Source organism: Pipistrellus hanaki (genome assembly GCF_964339955.1).
Source record: "Pipistrellus hanaki genome assembly, chromosome: 15".
NCBI lineage: Eukaryota > Metazoa > Chordata > Mammalia > Chiroptera > Vespertilionidae > Pipistrellus > Pipistrellus hanaki.
The window spans coordinates 49,242,512-49,264,993 of NC_140517.1; the positions used below are offsets into that span (position 1 = coordinate 49,242,512).

Genomic DNA, 22,482 nt, shown 5'->3' on the forward strand with positions numbered 1-22,482 from the left:
TAGTGTATTATTCATGATGTCATATATTGTATTTTTCATTTCTGTCTTTTAAAAAAGTGTTTTCTTCGTGCTGTTATAACTTTCCCTAAATTCCTGGAACATCTTTATAATCATTACTTTGAACTCTATATTTGATAAACTGCTTGCTTCTATTTGATTTAATTGTTGTTGTTTTTTGGAGATTTCTACTGTTCCCCCCCCCCCCCCCCCCCCCCCACACACACACACACTTGGGGCCTGTTTCTCTGTCTCCCTATTTTGGTTGCCTCTTTTGTTTGTTTCCGTGTATGAGCTAGGTCTGCCATGACTCCCAGCTTGGTGGGGTGGCATAATGTGGTAGGTGTCCTGTGAGACCAAGTGGCATAGTGTCATTGATCACCTAAGCTGGGTGCTCTAGGGATGTCCCTTGCATGGATTATGTGGGCCCTGCTTTTGTAATTGAGTTTTTTTTTAAATATATATATATACCCTGTCAACATTTATTTTCTTTTAGTCCCAGGCCTGGCCATACCCTGTTACTGCCCCTGGCCCTGCCCCTGCCCCTGCCCCTGACCCCGGCCCGTCTCTGCCCTGCCCCTTATCCGGCTCCCAGCCTACCCCTCTCCTTTCTCTTCCCCCGCCCCAATCACCAGTCCTTTGTCTTCCATCTCTTATTTGCACAGATAACTGGTCAACTCGATCACTCATACCCACTCCCAGAGAGAAAGTCTGGTCCAGGCCATCTGGTTGACCCTGTCTCTTATGGTCCCTACAGCTTTGAGACTGGCTGGCTATCTGGTTGACCCAGCCTCTTATGATCTCCACTGCTGCTCAAGACTAAGTCCTGGCTGGCCGTCTGGTCAACCCTAATCTCATAGTCTCTTCCATTGTCCAAGACTAAGTCCGGGCCAGCCAACTGGTAAACCCCAATCTCACAATCTTCATGCTGCTCAAGACTAAGTCCAGGCCAGCCATCTGGTCGACCTCGATCTCATAGTCTACACAATTGCCCAAGACTAAGTCCGGGCCGGCCGTCTGGTCGACCCCGATCTCATGATCTCTACTGCTGCCCAAGACTAAGTCCGGGCTGGCCATCTAGTCATCTAGTACACTGGAGCCACGGCGCAACCTTAGGTTCCTGAGGCTGCCCTGTGCATACAGTTTTGGGAGTGCTGGTAGACCCGGTTTCTAGGAGGGGGAGGAAAATATGGTGGAGGGAGCCACATGTATATTTACCTGGGAAATGAGCCATGTTTACCCACCCCCACTTCCCAGTCCCAACCCAGAGCCCAAGGCCCTGGCAGGGTCAGGAGAGGACGCTGAGGTCCCCAAGGGACCCCACCTTCAGCTCCACATGTGCGCGGTTTCCCGCCCTCCCCCTTCCTTACCTCAACCACCCACCACACTGCCCTGGGGAAGGAGAGAGGCCAGAACTAGACAAACCCTGTGTCCAGGGCTGACTTTCAATAGATCGAAGCGAGGAACTTGTTTTGCTAAGTGCGAAACCCGGACTCAGAAGCAAGTTGTCTGCCAATCGTTCAGCACCAGGTTCCCCAGGATCCTGCATTGCGTGAATGGCAAGGGGGTGGACCCCTTTCCAGCCATGCCCCCTTTCTGGCCACACCCCATTTCCCTGGATGAAGGGCTCTCCCCATGGACCCGTGTAATTGAGTCTTGATGGCTGTAGTGTTTGTGTGTGGAATGGACCCTGAGGCAGGCTGACTGGGAGGCTCAGCCCTAAACATGGCCTGCAAGCTGCTGGGCAGACACTGACCACAGGAAGTGGCATTCGCCTCAGCCAGGTCTGCTGTCTGGAGATCTCCCTTTGGATGTGCTGCTTGTGAGGCTAGTTGGGTCCTGCTCTGATGTCCTCTGAGGCTGGCCATGGTGGGTTGGTTCTGGGTCTCTTGGGAGGCACTCTGGTGCTGGCCAAGGTCAGCCACTGCCTGTGAGACAGGGCGGCCCTTTTCCTGTGCCTGCCCCTCCTGCCAGTCGCCATGTGGCTTCTTCTGTGAATCCTCGGCTCTGTGACTCCTCCTCAGCCAGTCTCCAGGTGGTCATTCAGGGTGATTGCTCCTTCATTTAGTTGTGATTCCAGGTTCTTCCTGGGCGGAGGTGCTTCCACATACTCCGCCTCCACCTGGAAATCTGCATCTGCAGTTCACATGGGAGTTGTCAGGAGGCCCCATGGAAGGACTGCAGGAAGAGGAGCACAGCAGCGTGGCACACACCTGGCCAGCCTCAGCCTTGTAGGGCTTTCTAGGCTCCTGGGGGCCTGCAGGAGGGTCAGTGAGGCCAGAGGTGGGGAGTGGGGAGGGAGGAGAGCTACTGTTAAGGCCGCCCTGGTAGCTGCTGCCCAACACTCACTTAAAGCGTGCTCTTCAATGTGTGAACTTAGAACACTGTTTTGTTCTAAGTTCACACATTGATTATTGAGAAGTCTTGCTTTGATTTAAAAATGTAGGCATATGGTTATAGAACCAGTGACTCTCAGAGGGTGCCAGGAGCAGCCGGGTCCACATCTGGTCTCCAGGCTGCTGTGGTCAGGAGCCTCACCCTATAGCTCTGGCCCTAAGCCAGGCATGGGCTTCTGTTTGATGTATGTGCAATGACCAGGGGTTTTGCCGTGCTGTCAGGGGGGTGAGGAAGACATCGTTCTGCTTCCCCTTGGTCTAAAACGGAAAGTCTGAAATGCAATTGGTTTGTAGATATTAATGGTATATCTAGTAGCATTGGATACATTCCTTTCAAATTAGAATAATAGATATTTATACTTTTTAGATTTTGTGTGTATGTATATGTCCGTGTATGTATGTGTGTGTTTGTTGGTGTATATGTCCATGTGCACCCAATGTATATGTCTGTATATGTTTGTGTATATGTCCATGTGTGCCCATGTGTATGTCCAGGTATATATGTGTATGTATTTCATACATGCATGTATATATATATATATATATATATATATATATATATATATATGTGTGTGTGTGTGTGTGTGTGTGTGTGTGTGTGTGTGTGTGTATTTCATACACATAAGTGTTCAGAAGCATTTAGCAGAGAAATGTTCTCAACTATAGTCACTTTGAAGGAAAGTTTATATATATATATATATAAATTTATTGATTGATTTCAGAGAGAAAGGAAGCGAGAGAGAGAGAGAGAGAGAGATACAGACATCAATGATGAGAATCACCACTGGAGATTGTGTCCAAAACCCAGGCCTGTGCCCTTGACTGGAAGAGAACCTGAGACCCTTCAATCCACAGCCCAATGCTCTTTCCACTGAGACACACCAGCCAGGGCTGCAGGAAAATTTTTAATTACAGCTTCAATGTATTTAACATACATGACAGTTCCAAGTTTCATACATCACCCACATGAGTGAAATCATGCGGTTCTTGTCCATTTCTGTGTGAGTTTCCTCACTTAGCGTGATGCTCTCCAGATCCATCCATGTTGTGGCAAATTGCAGTATTTCATGTTTTATGACTGAGAAATATTCTGTTTGTATAGTTACCACGTCTTTACCCCATTATCAGTTCAAGGACACGTAGGTTGTTTCTCTGTTCCACTTCATAGGTTTGATGATGATATTTACATCGTCATTCACTTAAATCACTTGTGTTTTGTGCTAAGTTCAGGCATTGATTATTGAGAAGTCTTGCTTTGATTCCAAAATGCAGGCATATTGCTTATAGAACCAGGTGACTCCCAGAGGGTGCCAGGAGCTGTCGGGGGAGCACATATGGACTCCAAGCTGGCTGCGGTCACTAGCCGAGTATCCCTGGAGGAAGTACCCATGGCTTCTGGGGTCCCACAGGCCCCTACCTGGAGTGTGCAGTTTGGGTCCTTATTGGAAGGCTAGAGCAGCGTACAAGCTGGGCTCCTCTGATGTGGAGGATGAGGGTGCAGTTGTCTGCCGTCTAAGGGCCAAGAGGTTCAGCTGGGCGTAGGTCACATCCTGGGAGTTGTCAGGTGCAGCCTGCAGCAGGGGAAGAGAGAGAGAGAGAGAGAGAGAGAGAGAGAGAGAGAGAGAGAGAGAGAGAGAGAGAGAGAGAGAGAAATGACACTTGGTTGGGGTTGGGGAAACCTGGAGGTCTGTAGAGAATGGGACTCACCGGACTGTCCATCTGTCTGTCCTCTTCTGCTTGTCTGCCCTTTGTGTCCAGCACTTCCCCTGACAGGGAAGAAGGAGAGGCAGCCGTTCCCTGCGTGGGTCTTGGTCTTGAGCGGTTCACCTGGGCATACGTCACTCCCTGGGTGTCTTCATCCTGCCTGTTCTGCTGGAGACAGTGCCTCCTGTCAATCAACCTCATGTTGCCAGGGAGATGGCTTACACTTTAAATAGACCAAGTCCTTCTCCTGGTGGAACCTGCAGGGCCTTCCTAAGACCTGGGGCCTCTGGTTCTGACTCTCATCCTAATGCACTCTCTCTTGCTCACTGGGCTCCAGCCTCATGGTCCCTCCTCCTGAAGAAGCAGGCCCTGCCCCAGGACCTCTGCACCCGCTCGTTCCCTGTCCCCCCACCATGCACTCTATCCCTCCTCTTGCTGTATGTTCCTTCACAGCACTGTGCTCTCTGGGACACTGTCTGCTTGTTTGCATATTGTCTCCTTCGCCCACAGGTGAGCTCGAGGCGTGTGGACACAGTGTGGCTCAGGGCGGCACCATGGCCCCTAAATGGAGCCGGTACAGTGAGCCCCTCACATCTGCTGGGTGAATGAATGAAGGGGTCCTGGGGACCTGTGGTGAGTCACTCACTCCTGCCTCCTCCTGAGACCTGGGGCTGCACAAGGTGAGACAGAGGACGAGAGGCCAGGCAAAAGAAACCCGTAGGAGGGACCATGAGATCACAAGGAACCCAGGATGAGTGAGTCACAGCAGGACGACCTGGGGGCCCAGAGGGAAGGTCAGTGTGGATGCTGCTGAGAAGCAGGTGAGGTGGGACAGGGAAGGGTCCATTGGATTAAACTGGAAAACAAGAGGTCCTTGGTGGCCTGGACAGGCGCAGGGGTCTCACCCGAGGGTCCAGCTCCACGCTCTCCCCAGGCTGCGGGTCCTTCACAGATGCATCTGCTGGGGCAGAACAGGGGTTGTCTCCTGGCAGGTCCCTGAGACCTCAGGGCTGCAGACCCCGCCTGCTCCCAGATGGGCCACTAACCCAGGGTGAGGTGAGGCACCAGGTGACACAGTGTGCATCTTAGTTCTTCTCACCCCTGACTCCCAGCCTCCCAGCCTAACCCTCCCCATTGCCTCCTGAAATTCCTGTGCCTCCTCCCCCCACTCAGCAGCTGGACTGCAGCTGGGGGAGGAGCCAGGAGAGTTAGGTGTGTGTGTGGGGGGAGGTGGGGTTGGGGGAGGGAGGTTAGGGAAAGCCTGGGGTCCTTGGGGCAGGCTGACACTCTATCTGAGCCAAACCAGCTAGGGCTCCACATTTCCTGATTTTCGGTTCTGGAGAAATCCACTCAGCTGACCTTCCTCAGCTGTTTGGCTTTCCTGAGGCAGGTGCTCTGAGGCCCCCTCCTGTGACCCAGGTCATCCCTACTCACCAGATGTCCTGCCTCTGTTCTGACGCCGGAATCGGAGGAAGAGGAAGAGAAAGAGGGAGAGCAGCAGGACGAGGGCCACTGAGACCCCGATCAGGACAATCTGATTCATGTCGATATCTTGAACACAAGTGATGTCATGAATGAGCCAATGAGGTAATAAATGAGCACCTACTGTGTGAGAGGCACATGCTGGGTCTGTCATTCATCTCTTCTAACTTCACAGCAGACATACGACAGGGATTGCGGACCCCATCACCTACTTCACTGAGGCTCAGAGAGGTTAATCACGTGCCTCATGTCACCCAGCCTGGTGGTGGTGGTGGGGAGGCAGGGCTTTGACTGGAACCAGGGATAAGGCTATCCCTGTGTCTTATTGTTATTATTATTATTATTATTATCATTTTAATCCTCACCTAAGAATATTTTTTCCATTGATCTTTAGAGAGACATTGGAGTCAGGGAGGGAGGCAGGAGAGAGAGAGAGACAGAGAGAGAGAGAGAGAGAGAGAGAGAGAGAGAGAGAGAGAGAGAGAGAGAGAGAGAGAAACATTGACGTGAGACAGACAAATTGACTGGTTGCCTCCCGCATGTGTCCTGACCAGGGTGGGGGATCGAATCTGTAACTTGACTGGGGACCAATACTGCAACGCTATTATTCTAAAGTTGATGCTCTAACTGATGGAGCAAAATTGGTCAGGGCATTATGACTATTGTTGTTGTTATTAGTATTGTTAATATTCATGCTGTCCCTGTACTTGTAGGTAGACCCACCCTCTCCATCCCAGCCAGATCCCTGTCCCACTCTGCAGTCTGACTGCCCCCCCGTCACCCACAGGGTGGCCTGTGCACATGGGACGCCTCTGGAGAGGGCAGGAGGGAGGGCTGGTCCTTCCTGAGCTCTAACCGGGCCAGGCTGCGTGCTGAGGGCCTTCCCTTTGGGGGAGGTGGGGCCTGACCCATAGCTCATGGACCAGGACTCAGAAGAACAGACGTGTCCCAGGTCCCACAGGAGGGCGCAGACAGAGCGGGGACTTGGACCAGGGCTGAGGCTTCTCCTCCTGATTCCACGGCTGCTCCTTGGAAGGCTGTGGAGGAGGCTCAGGCACCACCTGAGTCCGCAACACACACACACACACACACACACCACACACACACATATACATGCACACACAGACGCGAGCACACTAAGTGTTCAGCCTTTGGAGAACTTGGTCCCAGTGAGAAGGAGGAAGTCTCCTCAGGCCATTACCCAGGAAGTGGCTGAGCCAAGACCAACACTGAGCTCCTCCCACCCACCACCTCCCCCGAGACCCTCACTTAGTCCTCTGAGGCCTGACCTCCCATCAGGGACCCATCCCCAGAGGCTGCTAAAGCAGGAAGGGAGGAGGGGTTGGGGGCTGCTTCTCCCTGGAGGTCCCCCAGCATCTCCATCCCCCCAACCCCTCTGGGAGACAGGCCGAGCCCAGCAGGGGTCCTGCTCTCTGTGGGGATCCGGTCTCTGCAGGTCACACTCCTGTCTTGGTCCCTGGCTGAGGCCACAGGACTGTGGACGAGGGTCGGGATGGGCGCCCCTGGCTTTTCCTTCTGGTCAGCCCATCCTCGCCAGCCTACCTCTGCCCACAGGGGCATGTCTGGGCCTCAGGGAGGAGGAGGAGGAGGAGGCAGGGATGGGAGTGGCTCTGGCTCTTTCCATCCCTCTGGAGGTGAGAGTCCCCTCTGGGTGGCCCTCCACCTGGTACTCCCTCAGCCCATTGCAGCCCAAGGTCCTCTGGGGACAGGGCCTGACTGACTGAGGACACAGGGGCGGAGCTGGGGCTCCTCACCTGAGACCACCAGCTTCAGGGAGTCGCTGGGGTGTGACAGCAGGTAGGGGGCGGAGCTGTTGGAGCCATAGCACCTGTAGGTCCCCTCGTGGTCTGAGGTCACAGGACTGAGGGTGAGGGTGGCCTGGGAGGGCGCAGACGTGTTCTGTAGACGAAGGTGCTGGGGAGGGTCCAGTGACCCCTCCCTGTGCAGGTGGAAGGTGTCCAACAAGCTCTCAGCCCCACACTGCAGGGTCATGGTCGCTCCCCTGACCACTGAGGGTCCTGGCTGCGCTGAGAGGGAGGGTTTCCTGTACATTCCTGGGGAGAGGAAGGCTGTGATGTACAGAGAGCCACCCCTCCCTCACGCCCTTGACCCTGAGCTGAGGGACCTTGTCTTTCTCTAGAGACTGTGTCTGTGACCCCTACCAGCTCCTGTCAGTCATTCTTGGGAGTGTCCTTTATTTTCATGAGCTCACCCCCATTCTCCCTCCCTCCCCTAGGCATCTGCCCAGCTCAGCCTCTGCTCCAGGCCCCTCTCCTGGACCCCATCACCCCCAGGTGACCCTGGGCCCAGAGCCCTGAGCAGACCCTCAGCACGGGGGCAGGCTGGCTCCTAACCTGCCACCAGGATGTCCAGGGGGGCACTGGGGGCTGACCACACAGAGGAGAGGTGGTGTCCACTGTAGCATCTGTACCGGCCCCCGTGGGTGCGGTTCACATGGCTCAGGAGGAAGTTGGGGCTGCGCTGCCCATGGAGGCGCTGGGGGTGTGTGAGCCCCTCGTCCTTGGTCAGCGCAAACCTGTCAAAGCCGGCCTCCGCGTAGCACTGGAGGGTCAGGCTGTGTCCAGGCAGCACCAGCGCACCTGGCTGGGCCGTGAGGGCGGGCTCCTTGTACACACCTAGGAGGAGGGGGCAGTGGCACCAGGGGGCACCCCACATCGCCCACTGGGCTGCAGTGTGAGTCTCTCATGTCCCTTCCTGAGCCTCCCGCCTGTGGATCTGTCTCCAAGTGGCCAGTGTCACTGGCCCCATGAGCCCAGCTGAGCTTCCAGCTTAGATCAGGTCTTTGGGTCCAGGGAACAGATGGGGATGCACCTGGGTCTGTCCTCACCTGTGACCTCGATGTGCAGAGGGGCACTGGGCTGTGACCACACGTTGCGGTAGGAGCTACGAGCACCATAGCATCTGTAGGTGCCCCCATGGGTGGTGTTGACGGGCCCCAGAGGGAAGATGGCCTGCCACCTCTGAGCAAATGTACTCCATTCAGATTTCATGCTTCGGGGTGGGTCAGCCCCTCCCTCCTTCAGCAGATGGAAAGGGCCCGATGTGATCTTAGAGCTACAGGAGAGGGTCACGTTCCCTCCTGAGGCCACCACAGGGCCTGGCTGGGCTGAGAGGGAGGGTGCAATGTACTCTCCTGAGGGAGGAGAAAGGGCTGTGTTAAAGGATGGTCACCCTCACGTCCCAGGTGTGTTCTGTGAGGGTTGGGGTCCCCTTGAGGATACACTTTACTCTCTCTGCCTGTGAACTGGAGCCCACAGTGAGGAGGGACCCGGTGTCTCCCTTACCTGTCACCACCAGGAGCAGGGGGTCACTCCAATGTGACAGTATGTCCTCAGAGGTGTAATATGCACACTGGTATCGCCCTGCGAGGTGTGAGTTCTTGGCTTCAAAAAGGAAACCGGCCTTGTTGCTGGAGTTCTGTGGGATATCCGTGTCCAAGAGCTCAGAGCCCCCCTTTTTATACAGAACGTAGGCACTAGCCTGCAGAGACCCCTGACACCAGATGGTCACAGAGCTCCCCTTGGTGACAATGGGGCCTGGGTCAGCCCAGATGGAGGGTTTGGGGAAGTCACCTGGAAAGGAATCAGATATGAAAGGTTCTGGGGGGCTCTTCTTCCCCCTCATGATGTCATGAATGAGCCAGGGATGCCATTTAATGAACACCTACTGTGTGTGAGGTACATGCTGGGGTCTGTCACTCATCTCCTCTCACCTCACAGCAGTCATGCACCAGGGATTGCTGACCCCACCACCCACCTCACTGAGGCTCAGAGGGGTTAACCACGTGCCACAGGTCACCCAGCCTGGACGGGGCAGGGCTGGGACTGGAACCCAGGACTGAGGGTTCCCTGTGCTGTCCTCATGCTGCTCCCCAGGGGGACGCCAGCTTCATGTCCATGCCTCATCTGAAGGTGAGGGTCTTTCCTCATTATGTGCCCCCAGCACAGCAGGGACAGGGAGGGGCAGGGTTTGGGCTGGACTCTGTGTCTCTCCAGAATCTGTCCACACTCTGCAGCCACTGATGCCCCTTGGAAAGGTGGGGCTGGGCTGGGGGCTCTGCCTTTCTGAGCTCTGTGAGGCCCTTATGTCACCTCATCACCCAGCAGCCTGTGAGCAGGAAGGGAACAGGGATGAGCAGACAGGAACCCGACACTCAGAGGAGAGAAGCGACCCCCAGCCCCACAGCAGGAGCAGCAGAGCCAGGGCTGATCCACCCTGTTCCCTCCTCTGCGCTGAGCCTGAGCTGAGGGGACCACTGGGGGCCCATACCCTTGTCCTGTCCATCCCTCCCTGTACAGTGTCACCGGCACTGAGACAGAGGGGACAGGCCCCGTAACATCATGTCCTGGGGGCTTCCCTGTGAGGCCCTCTCCCAGGAGGTCAGGGCCAGAAGCGACAGGAAATGTAAGCTCTGGACAGGATTTCTCTCCTTTTACACCTGCAGACATTGAGGCCCAGGCCGGGAACGGAGAGATTTCAGAGGGGCCTGAACCCTATTATGGCTAAGCCCCTGCCTCCATAGAGTCACCTGCCACCTCCTCACAGAACTTCCCAGTTCCCTCTATGACGGCCTGACTCCCTGACTTGGGGAGACCGATCCTCTGAGCCCCTGGGGCCCAGCGTTCCCTGAAATCTGTCCCAGCTCCTAGCAGCCTTAGGACAGCCTGCCCCTAGTGCATGGGCGGCATTAGATTCTCAGAAACTGAGAACTGCCCAGGGTGCTGTGTCCCTTTGAGGAAAGAGCACTCACTGAGTGAGTTCCTGAGTCCCTTGGTCCTGAGAAGGACAGGAGGAGGGGAGAGTTTGGGGCTGACCCTGGAGTCTCCCTGCTCCTCGAGTCCTCACTAAGTCACTCCCACTGCTCACCTGGCACCTTCTGGACCAGGTGAGGGGGTGGGGTGGAGATGGGAAGGGGAATTCCTGAGGGTCTGATCTCCTCTGGGTGACCATCCTTGAGCCCCTCCCCCCTTTCATCCCATGATTGTTCTGGGGACGGGACCCTGAGTTGATAGCTCAGCAGACAGGGTCAGGGCCCTCACCTGAGACCAGGAGCTCCAGGGGCTCACTGGGGTGTGACAGCAGGAAGGGGGAGGAGCTGTGTGAGCTGTAGCACCTGTAGGTGCCCCTGTGGGCTGAGGTCACAGGGCTCAGGGAGAACTCTGCCTGGTTCTGCTGAGCTCGGTGCTCTGATCTCAGACGCAGTGGGGGATCGGCTGCCCCTGCCTTGGACAGAAGGAACGTGTCTCTCTGGCTCCGTGACTGACACAGCAGGGTCACGTTCTCTCCTGAGGCCACCCTGCGGCCTGGCTGCACTGAGAGCGAGGGTCTCTCATTCAGGTATCCTAGAGAGAGGGAGGGAGGGTGAGGGCTGCCTGTCTACCTGTTCTGCCCTGAGAGTCAGCAGGCCTGTCTCTGAAAAACCTCCTCTCTGTCTCTGTTTCTCTGATTCTCCGCCTCCTCCCATTTCTCTCTCTCCTTTCCTCCATGAGGCCTGCATTTTCATTCTTTCCTTACCCCCACCCCCCTTCCCCAGCCGAGACTCCCAGCAGGACTTGTGCAAATTCTGGGTCCCTGATTGAGCCCATGGGGTCCTCACCTGCCACCAAGATGTCCAGGGGGTCACTAGGGGCCGACCACTCAGAGGAGAGGTTGTATCCACCGTAGCATCTGTACCGGCCCCCGAGGGAGCTGCTCACAGTGCCCAGGGGGAAGTGGGCCTGAGAGAGCCCAGCCTGGGGCTGCAGGACAGGGCTCTGGGGGAGGTCCCGTCCCCCCTCCTTGTGCAGAGCGAATCTGTCATAGCCGACATCAGAGCGACACTGGAGGGTCAGGCTCTGTCCTGAAACCACGATGGGGCCCTGCTGGCTCAGGAGGGAGGGCTTCCCAGACTCACCTGGGGAGAGCAGACATGAATGACAGGGGCTGCTCCTCCCATAAACCCCTTCTCCTGGTCTGGCCCCCAGGTCTCACTGTCTCTCTCTGTGTCCCTAACCCAGGAGTCTCTGTTGTCCCCTCACCTCACCCTGTCTCATGGGGCTCCCCTCAGCAAATAAGCCAACAATGTGTATGGTGCCTCAATCCATGGATGGGACAATAATGGGACTCACCTGGGACCAGCAGCTCCAGGGAATCACTGGGATGTGAGCACACCAGGGGTCTGTCCCTGTAGCAGCCATAGCATCTGAACATCCACCTGTGTTTGGGGGTCACAGGGCCCAAAGGGAAGAGGTCCCGGGACTGCCTACTGGGCTGTGGCTGTGAATCCAGGGTCCAGGAGAGATTATGATCTCCTTCCTTAGTCAGAATGAACCTGCCAAATCCCTGCTGGGATCTACACTGGAGGGTCACGTTCTTTCCTGAGGGGACGACAGGGCTGGGCAGGGCTGAGAGGCTGGGTCTGCTGTAGGATCCTAGGAGAGGAGGAGGCAGTGTGTTAAATGGGCTCACACCTCCCCCATGTCCCCCAGGGCTGGGCTGTGAGAGGGAGAGTCCCTGAGAGCAGACTCCCTTCCTGAGGGCAGAGCCTGAGGCTGGGACCCTGAGTGTCCTCTCACCTGTCACCACCAGCTCCAGGGGGTCACTGCGCTCTGACCAGCCACCATGGCTGTGATAGTGACAGCGATATTTCCCTGCATCACGCTCTGTCATTTGTGTGATGGAAAACTTGGCCTCGTCCCCGGGCTTCAGTGGCTTCTGTGTTTTCCATGGTGTTTGGCTTCCCTCTTTCTCCATACGGTACTCCTTTGCCCCTGAGGTCCCCTGACAACAGATGGTCACAGGGCTCCCCAAAGGAATCACAGGGCCTGGCTCAGCCCAGACAGTGGGTTTCGGGAGGGCCCCTGGAAGGAATTAGAGGTGGGTCATAGGACATTCCCACCCCTAGTTTCAACTCTCCTTCCCAGAAGCCCCATCTGTCACATAAATCTGCACCCTTTCCCACATGCCTGGGTGTGGCTCCTTGTCCCCAGTAAAGAGGTGGATCTGGTATACCTGGGGAGACTCACCTGCCTGCACTGGGGTCCTGAGGCCCACACTCAGCCCTGAAAGAGATTCTTTGTGAGAGATTTGCCCTGAACCCTGAGCAGCTCCCTGCTCCCTCCTTCCTCCTCCTTCCTCCCTCCTCCCTCCCTCATGAGCCTCCTGAGTCCTGGGGTCCTCACAGACCAGGGAACCCTCCCCCTCCCATCTCACCGAGGCAGAGCAGGGCCCTGAGGGCGAGGGTCATGGAGTCTTCTCCCTGTGGTCTCAGCTGAGAAGATGAAGGAGATGGCAGGCCAGCAGGATGGACAGACAGACCCACGGGTGTGCTCACTTAGAGGCCGATCCTCTCTGTGTCACATCAGCAGCCTATAGGCGAGGGCACAGCCTCTCTAGTAGCCTGGTTCTCATTTTCATGGTGAAGCAGGAAACAGACCCGGAGCCTCCTGATATGCCCCTTTCAGGTGAGGCGGCCCAGGGCACGTCCTTCTCCGTCAGAGCCTCCCCTATGAAGCCTCCTCCCTCTTCAGCCCATCCATCAGCACCGCCCTGGGGTCCTCACCATGGACAGTGCCACCCGGGCCCTGGACACACTTCATGAAGACGTGGGTCCCTGTGGCCTGCAGAGCTCAGACCAGCAGGGACACGCTCACCCTCTCCGTGTGCAGCTCAGGGCGATGTCCCTGTGACAGTGAGCACAGAGGGGAATGCAGGGCAATAAGGGGAGGAAGCAGGTCCCTTCAGTGGCCCCGGAATCTTTTTTTTTTCTTTCACATGTTTCTTCATGAACTTCCCTTTTTGTCAGCCACAGCCTCCAGCCCCTCCTTCTTGGGAACACGCCTCAGGGTCACTTTCCCATGAGGGCCCCTCATTCCTCAGGCAGAGCTGTCCCCCCTGGGGCCATGGCTTGTCCTAGACATCAAGAAGGTGTCTTCTGGGATAGAACTTTGATTTGTTGATTCAACCCTCTTTATTTAAATACTGTGTTCCACTTGCTTCCTGTGTGAACTGAGCAGTAATGTCTCAATCAGGTGTTTTCTCTTATTCTTTTTTACAAGAGAACAAACCTCTGTCATTTACTTACTCTTCAATGAGTTTAACTCCTGAGGGGTCACAGCAGTACACGGATTCAGGACCCAGTGGTCTTAGCAGGACAGTTGCTCTGGAATTTTGCAGGAACCATCCACTGTCCCCATGAGCACCAGTTCCCTCTCCCAGGTGACTGTGGGTTTGTGGGGTTTGCCTCCAGGAGTCACTGTGCTGCTCTTTGCTTTGTACCTGGAGCCCATCTCTTTCCCAGAGTTCAGTTTTAATTCAGGCACCCACACCTTCAGCTTTAATGGCAGCTGTGAACTCCCTCTGCCCCTACAACCCACCTGCAACCCGCAGAGCTGGTCTGAACCACAGCTCCCACACATATCTGTGCGCATAGCCGTCCTGCTCCCAGCGGGCCCCACGTCCAGCGGCGGGAGCACCACTCACACACTGTTCTTTATTCCCCCAACCACCCCAACAAGTTTGAAAATATATATACATATCTTTATTGATTTCAGAGAGGAAATGAGAGGGCTAGAGAAAAGTGAATGGTGAGAGAAAATGACTCATAGGCTGTCTCATGCAAGCCCCACACTGGGGATCTGGCCCAGCACCCGGCACGTGCACTGACCAGGAATGGAACCCTGACCTCCTGGTTGACAGATCATGTACAACAACTGAGCCAGGCCGGCTGGGCTGATTCTTAAGTAAAGAGTCCTCCATTGTCCATCAGGTGTGTGACCTTCACCCTCAAGGTACAATCCCTTGAGTCTCAGTTTCCTCTCGTGAAGCAGGTCGTCAAGAATTCAACTCCTTAGAGTGGTTGTGGGGTTGGTGCCCTGGGACCTAGTGGCAGCCATCCTGGTTTGTTTCCACACCCGACTACACCTGTGAGGTGAGCCCTGAGTGGGGTTGTTTAGAACTTGGCAAGAATGGGATGATTGTTAAACCCACGTAGACATCCCCAACTGCTCCTGATACTGAGAAAGGCCATGCTCACTGTTTTTGAAGCATGTGACCATCCTCAATGCCCAAAAAGGGAAGTGGAAGTTCCCCAGATGGAGAGGGAAGCAGAATAGACAACCGCTATTGAGTGGCTACTGGGCCTGGGTTTAGCCAGAAGTCACCAGCGTGGAGTTTCTCACCCCTGTGTGGACAAGAGAGGGACCCAGGGAGGCCCCACACAGGGAGGGGATCTGGACTCAAGGTTATATTTGGGACAGGGTTGTCCCATTCACATGCTTTGGATATGGGCACTGGAGTGTCTCTGCCCAAGGACCCCGCCCATGGTCAGCACAGAGCCATGTCCCCTTTGTGTGTGAAATGAACTCAATCTATTCTAACCGGGCATGGGCATCTGTGCAGGTGTGAGCATGAGGTTCACCATTGCTGTAGGCAATTCTGGGCACATCACATTAAGATGCTAAATTAGGGAGAGAGGACTCCATGGGGAGGGCAGATCCCACTGTCCACCTCTTTGCGTCCTGGATAGCTCTGGGAGGGACTCTGTGTGGAGAAGTCACCATATGGGAGGGGAGCATCCTATAGGAATGGATGTGAAGGATAAATCCTGTTGGGTGGGTGGAGGGAGGGGCTTGCCTCCCATGCACCCTCTCCTTCCTCCCTGCTCCTGCCTGCCTGCCTGTCCTTCCTTTCCCTCCCACACAGGATGGGAGCACTATGTCTGTGCAGACCTAGGTCTCCCTGAAACAGTCAAGTGGGACCCCTTCATGTGAAAAATGCTACAGAAAGGGTGGTGCAGGCCATCCCTCAGGGTATTGGCTGCTGATGCTGCTGCTTTCCTGAACATTTCAGACTCCCAGATCTGACACTGGGAAGGTTTGGGCTTTAGCTGACCCAGAAGGCAAAGGTGAATTGTTCATTGCTCTATGCCTTGTGCATGTACCCAGAATGCATTGCAGGTATTCTGAGGAAATTGAACCTGGCTCTTCTTCCACCAATACTTCACCACACCCTTAATCCCTTGCCGGGCAGCGGGACCTCTGCAACAGCCACCCATGGGTTGTAACATCTGAAGACAAAGACAGACATGGTGCCATTTGTATCCTTTTAAGCCCCATTCCTGGATATTTGTCTGTGATAGACGTAAAACAGTGTCGCTCACCTCGCAGCTGCCTGAGGCTGCCCTTGGAAGCATTTGGGAGCTCAGTGGTCTTGGCCCTGGTGTGAGGCTCACAGAGATGAGTCTACAGGTGCCATGTGCTCGGTGAAGGGCACATTGGAGAAAGCCCCTGTGCCCATGTCCTGGCCTCCAGCCTTGTGCCACCTGCTAAGAGGAAAGCGTGGGTTGGATCCCCTGCAGAAAAGCTAAAGAGGATGGCACCTTCCTGGAAACTGAGGAGGACAGGGATGAGTTTGTGTCTTGATTAGACGTTTGTGAGATTTTCCTGAAGACAGTTTAGATTCTATCTGACTAGAGTACCTTTGGGTGTTATGTGACCCCGTGGGAAGTTTTCAAAGGATATGTTTTCCTTGGCTTTTCACACAGTCAATCAGATGTTAATAAAGGGCATTGATCCTCCTTTCATTAAAAAATTTTTTTAAATAAATATTTTATTGATTTTTTACAGAGATGAAGGGAGAGAGATAGAGAGCTAGAAATGTCGATTAGACAGAAACATCCACTAGCTGCCTCTTGCACACCCCCTACTGGGGATGTGCCCGCAACCAATGTACATGCCCTTGATCGGAATCGAACCTAGGACCTTTCAGTCCGCAGACCGACGCTCTACCACTGAGCCAAACAGGTTTCGGCTTTTTAAAATTTTTATTAAATTATTATATGTGTACATATCTTATCATTGCCCTCCTGAGATGCTTTTACCACCAGACAGAGCCGATTTACCAAAGAGCATCATAGGACCCAGTCCTGCTCTCAAATTTCTCTGCTATTAAGCAGCTAGATGCCCTTAATAATGACACCATTGACCTAAAAAGGGACAAGAATAATGTGCAAGAGGACCTTAAGAAGAAAGAGGTTAATCTGTTTCTAAAAGGAACAATGTAAACAGAAACATAAAACAGAGACATGTAAGCATGGAACAGACTGTAGAATCTCCCAGAGAAGGAGGAGGTGGCTGGGTTGGTGAGGAGAAATTCACTGGGGACTTATATGCATATGTGCAAAACTGAGGGAAACAGACATTATTGTGGGGAACATTAGCTCATGAGAATGGACTGGTCATGCAGTTACCAATAAAAAGCTTGTCCTGTGAGGAAGTGAGGAAGACCTATCTGTGGAGAGCGGCTACAGCATTCGGACAGGTTCCAGCCTAGAACTAATGAGAGGGCAAAGCCACATGCAAGTCCCAGCACAATTATAGCCAAAGGCTATTGTTGTAAGCTTGACCTTATGGTCTGAACCTGTGGGCCCATGTGGCTGAGTGATATGGGCTACAGGAGGTGCATGTAATTGAGTAGATTCCAAACTCATGAGAACACTATAAACATCTTGACCAAGCCGTTACTCTGTCTGGTAGAATCTGGCTATAAAATAAACACGTGGCCTGCTGGCCTTTGTGTTGTCTCTTCATCAGAGTGAGCAGTATCCCACCTAGCCCCAGCTTTATGCCCCTGTCCCTTTTCACCATCCTTCACCACCCCCTCTCAGGTTCACCCATGGCCGTGCTGGCTCAGCACACCCATCAACTGTACCATAAGGTCACTGGCAGATCCAGTTGTTGATATAGATTAGAATTTTTTTCCAGTTTGATTTTTTTTCTTGCGGGGGGGCAGTGACCCTTTCAAGCCCTATCCTTTTGGGGAAATTGGTCTATGTAAAGGTGGACCTTTCAAAAGTTCATATCCACATTCATTGGACAACTTTCTCAAGTAATCTTCTCCTGACCCTGTGGCCATGTCTGCTGTAGAGCCTTTCTTACAGCTGGCATCAGCAGTGACCCTTGAGTAGAAACACTGAGGCACAGTGTTATTATTGCTCCAGGTGGAAGATTGTTATTGCAGCTAGTGATTGACACACAGACCCATTTAACATATTAACAATGGTGGGAACTATTCCTATTGGGAATGCTTGTGTGACTTCCAAACTGATTGATGTAAACGTACAAACCAAAAAAAATCTGAATCAATTTAAAACATGTCTTGAAAGTGTTTAAAAAGCCACTTAAAACAAACCTTATGTATTACTTAAATAAAATGATGCCAACAATTCAAAATGACTTATTTATTATCAAAATATTATGACTTCTGCTCAAGATAGCAGAGGAAGTAAAGGAAGTACTAAAATCCCCCCCCCCATGATAACAGCAAAATCCCAACTAAACTACTGAGCAACCAGCATTAAGAACCAGCATTGGAATCTAGGTGAACAGAAGGTTTCCGGTAAGGATACAAAGAAGAAGCCGCATGGAGATGGTAGAAGGGGTGGAGATGTGCAATGAGCTGGACCACCTGGAGCAGGTTTCAGGGTTTTTTTTTCTTCTTCTTCTTCTTCTTTTTTTTTCTCCTTAGTTCTTCTTGGTTTAAAAATAATCCCACAGCCCAGCAAGTGAGGCTCAGTGGGTGAACATCGACCTCTGAGTCAGGAGGTCACTGGTTGAAATCCCTGTCTGGGCACATGCCTGCATGGCAAGCTCCATCCTCCAAAGGGGCAATGCAAGAGGCAGCTAATGTTTTTCTCTCCTCAATGTTTCTATTGTCTATCACCCTCCTTTCCTCTCTCTCTAAAATTAATAAAAACATAGTTAAAAAGGTAAAAGTGAAATAAAATTAAAAAAAACAATTCCAGGGTTATGAAGATGCCATATTTTGTTGTTGTTGGGATGGATGTGGCCCAGAATGAATCTAAACCAGCCATGTGGGATGGACACTCATGTTACAGGTGAGAACAGAAGGGCAATGGAGCAGAGTCAGCGAGGTCAGGGAGGGAGGAAGAGCAGGGACGTGGCTCATGTTCTCCAGCACCCAAATGTTGCCTACTATGTCTTCTGCCCTGAACGTTCTCAGGAGACAGTTTCTCCAATTATGATCCATATTGTCTTTGAGCACCTTCTGTGATCATCAGATGGGCTCTCAGGTACCCCCACTCTGAATGGTGCGCTGTTTCCTGTGTGTTCACATCCTGGCTGCTTGGAGGGCCATGTGGGTGTCATTTCGAGCCTGAAATAGCAGCACCCCGAGCACCACCAGGACCAAACCAGCCACGCCCATCCGGATGAGATTCTGCACTGTGTAGTCTTGGGGAGGGGAAAATAAGAGTTGTAGTTCAGGAAGTCTAAGAGGTCAGGCAGACCCAAATCTCTGGGATTCTAGTGTCTTCCCTAGGCTCCCACTTCCCCTTCACATCAGCATCCCAGTGGCTCCTGAACTCTGCACCTGCTCTGAGTCACCTTTTAAGAGCTGTCCCCAGGAACTGAGGATGAGAAAGGATGTGATGAAAATTCAGATATAACTAAGAGCTGTGTGTTCTGTGTTCAGCCTGAGCCTCAAGGCCCCATGAGCTTATTCCCCTACAGCTGAGAGATCCCCATTCTCAACAGCTGGGACCCCAGGGTCCATGGAGGACGGATAGTGTCAGGGGCTCCTGAGTCTCAGGAGCATGAAGGGGTGAAAATCTTGGCCGGATATTCTTCACCACCCCACCCAGGCCCCTCTTCTCGGAGGTCCGCATTTTCTTCCTCAACTGTAATTGTTGATCCATTTATTCTCCTATTAACATATTTATTTATTTGTTAAAATATTTTAATTGATCTCAGAGAGGAAGAGAGAGGCAGAGATAGATAGAAACATCCATGATGAGAGAGAACCATTGATTGGCTGCCTCCTGCTCACCCCCTACTGGGGACTGAGCCTGCAACCCTATTATGTGCCGTTGGCCAAAATATTGGACCCTGTATTCTATCGGCATAAGTTGTTTTATTAGGGGATGCTGTGGCCCATTTAGTCGGTCATTCCATCCTGTGGGATGTGGAGGGAGAAAAACAGGTATGCCATCAGGAATAAAGAAGTGGCATTCCCATTTCTGCTGGGGATTATCATTTTATATCAGAGGATCAACTGAAAAGCAGCCCACAGGGGGAGAGCCTTTGGGAGGCTAATAGGCCAAGACATAAGTGTGTCCAAACAAGAGCTTTCCTATGTGCACTCACTATCATTTAGAAAACCTAGAGGAATCCCACCGCTTACTCACAAATTACAATGTTAGGTGTGCAATTCTCTAAGTGGGCTGCGCATTGACTCAATTGTACAAATAGTTGTCACATGCTTCTAAGGTTCATGAATAAAGCTAATTTGAAAATGTGTGTGAGAAGAAGCCTATAGAAATAAGAAGTTATTCTCCATAACAAATATCTGGTACTAATCCTCTCCCAACGAAAAGTGTAATGGAATGTTCATATTTCTATCTGGGCTCCATATAATGTAAGTTAAATTGTGAGCTCATAGACTGAAGTATGGCCTGATGGTTCCCTAAAAGGAGCCATAATAAACCCATGTGCCCAGAAACCCTGAGCAGAGGTGGATGAACAGAGTCTGGGCAAGAGGCCCCAGGTCCCATGACCTCAGGGCCCCCAATGGACACCTAGCACAGCCATTTTGGGGCCCAAAAAACAGATGGGGATACGCAGGGGTCAGTCCTCACCTGTGACCTGGATGTGCAGAGGGGCACTGGGCTGTGACCACACGTTAAGGGACGAGCTGGAACGATAGCACTTGTAGGTCCCCCCATGGGAGGGGCTCACGGGGCCCAGAGGGAAGATGGCCCGCCACCTCCCAGCATCCCGCTTCGGTTTTGCTTCCATGTGTCGGGTTGGGTCAGCCTTTCCCTCCTTCAGCAGATGGAAGGGGCCCGATATGAGGTTCGAGCTACAGGAGAGGGACACGTTCTCTCCTGAGGCCACCACAGGGCCTGGCTGGGCTGAGAGGGAGGGTGCATCACCCACTCCTGAGGGAGGAGAAAAGGGACAGTCACCCTCAGGCCCCAGGTGTGTGCTGTGAGAGGTGGGGTCCCCCTAAGTCCACACTTCATTCCCTCTGCCTGTGACCTTGAGCCCACAGTGAAGAGAGGACCCGGTGTCTCCCTTACCTGTCACCACCAGGAGCAGGGGGTCACTCCGCTCTGAGAGTGTGTCCCCAGTGGTGGAATATGCATTCCGCTCTGAGAGTATGTTCCCAGCAGTGTCATATGCACACTGGTACAGCCCTGCGTGGGATGGGGTCGTGGCTCCAGTGAGGAAACTGGCCATGTTGCTGGAGTTCTGTGCGATCCTCGTTTCAAAGGGCTCAGAGTCCCCCTCTTTGTACAGAACGTAGGCACTAGCCTGCAGAGCCCCCTGGCACCAGATGGTCACAGAGCTCCCGTTGGTGACGATGGGGCCTGGGTCAGCCCAGATGGAGGGTTTGGGGACGGCTCCTGGAAAGGAATCAGACATGAAATGTCTGGGACGTCCTTCTCCCCACTTTTCCCAGCTGTCACTCCCAGCCCCCCCACTACCCCCAGTTTGGTCACCATTATTCCAAACCTAGTGTTTCCCCAGCTGCCCAGGAAAGTTTTTGCTGAAGCAAGAGTTTGGAAGTGTGGGATGGGGGTACTCACCTGCCTGTACCTCATTCCAGGGGCCCTGACATAGTCCTGGAAGAGAAACCCTGTGAGAACCGTCCCCAAGCACACACAGAAGCTCCAGGCCTGGTGTGGGCCCCTGAGCACTGGGGACAGACCTGGGGCTGAGCACATTTCCTCCCCCCGAAGTCCAGTCCCCACTGAGCCTCCTGGGTCCTGAGGTCTCACAAGACCAGGACCTGAGAGAGGAAAGGACCCCATCCCCCCTCCTTTCCCCACCAACTCACCAAGACCCAGGAGGACAATGAAGGTGAAGGCTGTGGTGCTGTCTGCCATGGTCCCCAGTGGCACTGGTGATGGATAAAGTCCACAGAGCCCAGCAGGACAAGCAGATGCAGGGATGTGACAGGGTCCCAGCTCTAGGTGACAGGTCACTGTTTCGTCATCAACCTCACTCTGCTCTTCCTGAAGGATGACTGAGGACACAGCAGGTCCAGGGACCTTCAGGACCAGATCTGAGTCTCAGCAGAACCCCCACACTCTGCTTCCACCTCCTGTCTAACCCCAATCCAGAAGGTGACCCTGGTCCTAGTACTGATGGTGCAGGGCCCAAGCCAGAGCAGAAGGAATTACCAGTTCCTGCCTCTCACAGAGTCTATGTGATCTTGGGAGTTCCCTTCTCTTTGCAGAGACTCCACCCATGCTCCATTTTCTCCCTTCACTTCACCATTCCCTCAGCCCAGTGATGGCTACCTAGCTGTTAATCCCAGCTCCCAACCTATCCTTTCCCCAAAGCTCACCGAGGCCCAGAAGGGCAAGCAGGCTCTGGGTCAGGGTGCTTCCTCACATGGTCTCAATGTGTAGATGACATAAACTCCACAGAGCCTGGGAACAAAGGCAAGAATGGGTTTGACAAGGTCCAGTCCCCAAGTGATACGTCACTAGTTCCTCATCAGTGGCCTCACAGGAAGGGAAGTAGCCCCCTTCCCCCCATCCCCCCAGGGTGGGTCTTAGGGGACAGCAAGGTGTCGGAACTCTGAGACTGACCGAGTCTTACCAGACCCCACAGGCTCTGCCTCCAACTCGTGCCAAACCCAAATCCAGAGGGAGACAGTTGTCCCTGGTGAGGAGTGTGGAGTAACAGGGCAGGAGAGGATTCTGGCCCAATTCTGACTCTGCCTTTTCTAGACCCTCTGTGAGCTTGTGTAGGACACTTCCTTTTTCTGAGCCTCTGTCAGTGCAGTTCTCTTTCCTTTTCTCATTGGTTAGGCAATCAGACAGTACTTACTGGGCAGTAACCCATGCTGTCAT

General features: G+C 53.4%; 1 protein-coding gene and 1 long non-coding RNA gene across 2 annotated transcripts in view; both read right to left on the minus strand.

The window, feature by feature from the left end:
- Nucleotides 1–3,138: 3,138 nt before the first annotated feature.
- Nucleotides 3,139–22,482, minus strand: part of LOC311633911 (immunoglobulin superfamily member 1-like) — a 67,869-nt gene continuing 48,525 nt past the window's right edge. Inside the window, exons 12-29 of the mRNA XM_084906917.1 lie at nucleotides 20,698–21,024; nucleotides 20,254–20,556; nucleotides 18,733–18,850; nucleotides 15,760–15,815; nucleotides 12,813–12,932; nucleotides 12,626–12,661; nucleotides 12,176–12,460; nucleotides 11,729–12,031; nucleotides 11,218–11,514; nucleotides 10,661–10,963; nucleotides 8,906–9,193; nucleotides 8,449–8,754; nucleotides 7,955–8,236; nucleotides 7,355–7,654; nucleotides 5,532–5,648; nucleotides 5,003–5,058; nucleotides 4,101–4,265; nucleotides 3,139–3,964 (exon numbers count right to left, since the gene is read on the minus strand). Of these exons, the coding sequence (XP_084763043.1) occupies nucleotides 3,833–3,964; nucleotides 4,101–4,265; nucleotides 5,003–5,058; nucleotides 5,532–5,648; nucleotides 7,355–7,654; nucleotides 7,955–8,236; nucleotides 8,449–8,754; nucleotides 8,906–9,193; nucleotides 10,661–10,963; nucleotides 11,218–11,514; nucleotides 11,729–12,031; nucleotides 12,176–12,460; nucleotides 12,626–12,661; nucleotides 12,813–12,932; nucleotides 15,760–15,815; nucleotides 18,733–18,850; nucleotides 20,254–20,556; nucleotides 20,698–21,024 (3,794 nt within the window). The 3' untranslated portion in view covers nucleotides 3,139–3,832. The remainder of the gene's footprint in view (nucleotides 3,965–4,100; nucleotides 4,266–5,002; nucleotides 5,059–5,531; nucleotides 5,649–7,354; nucleotides 7,655–7,954; nucleotides 8,237–8,448; nucleotides 8,755–8,905; nucleotides 9,194–10,660; nucleotides 10,964–11,217; nucleotides 11,515–11,728; nucleotides 12,032–12,175; nucleotides 12,461–12,625; nucleotides 12,662–12,812; nucleotides 12,933–15,759; nucleotides 15,816–18,732; nucleotides 18,851–20,253; nucleotides 20,557–20,697; nucleotides 21,025–22,482) is intronic.
- On the minus strand, nucleotides 21,276–22,292 carry LOC311633680. Its single transcript, XR_014796997.1, has 3 exons — nucleotides 22,229–22,292; nucleotides 21,972–22,056; nucleotides 21,276–21,647 (listed from the first exon to the last, which is right to left on the minus strand). It is a non-coding gene; the product is annotated as an uncharacterized lncRNA (long non-coding RNA).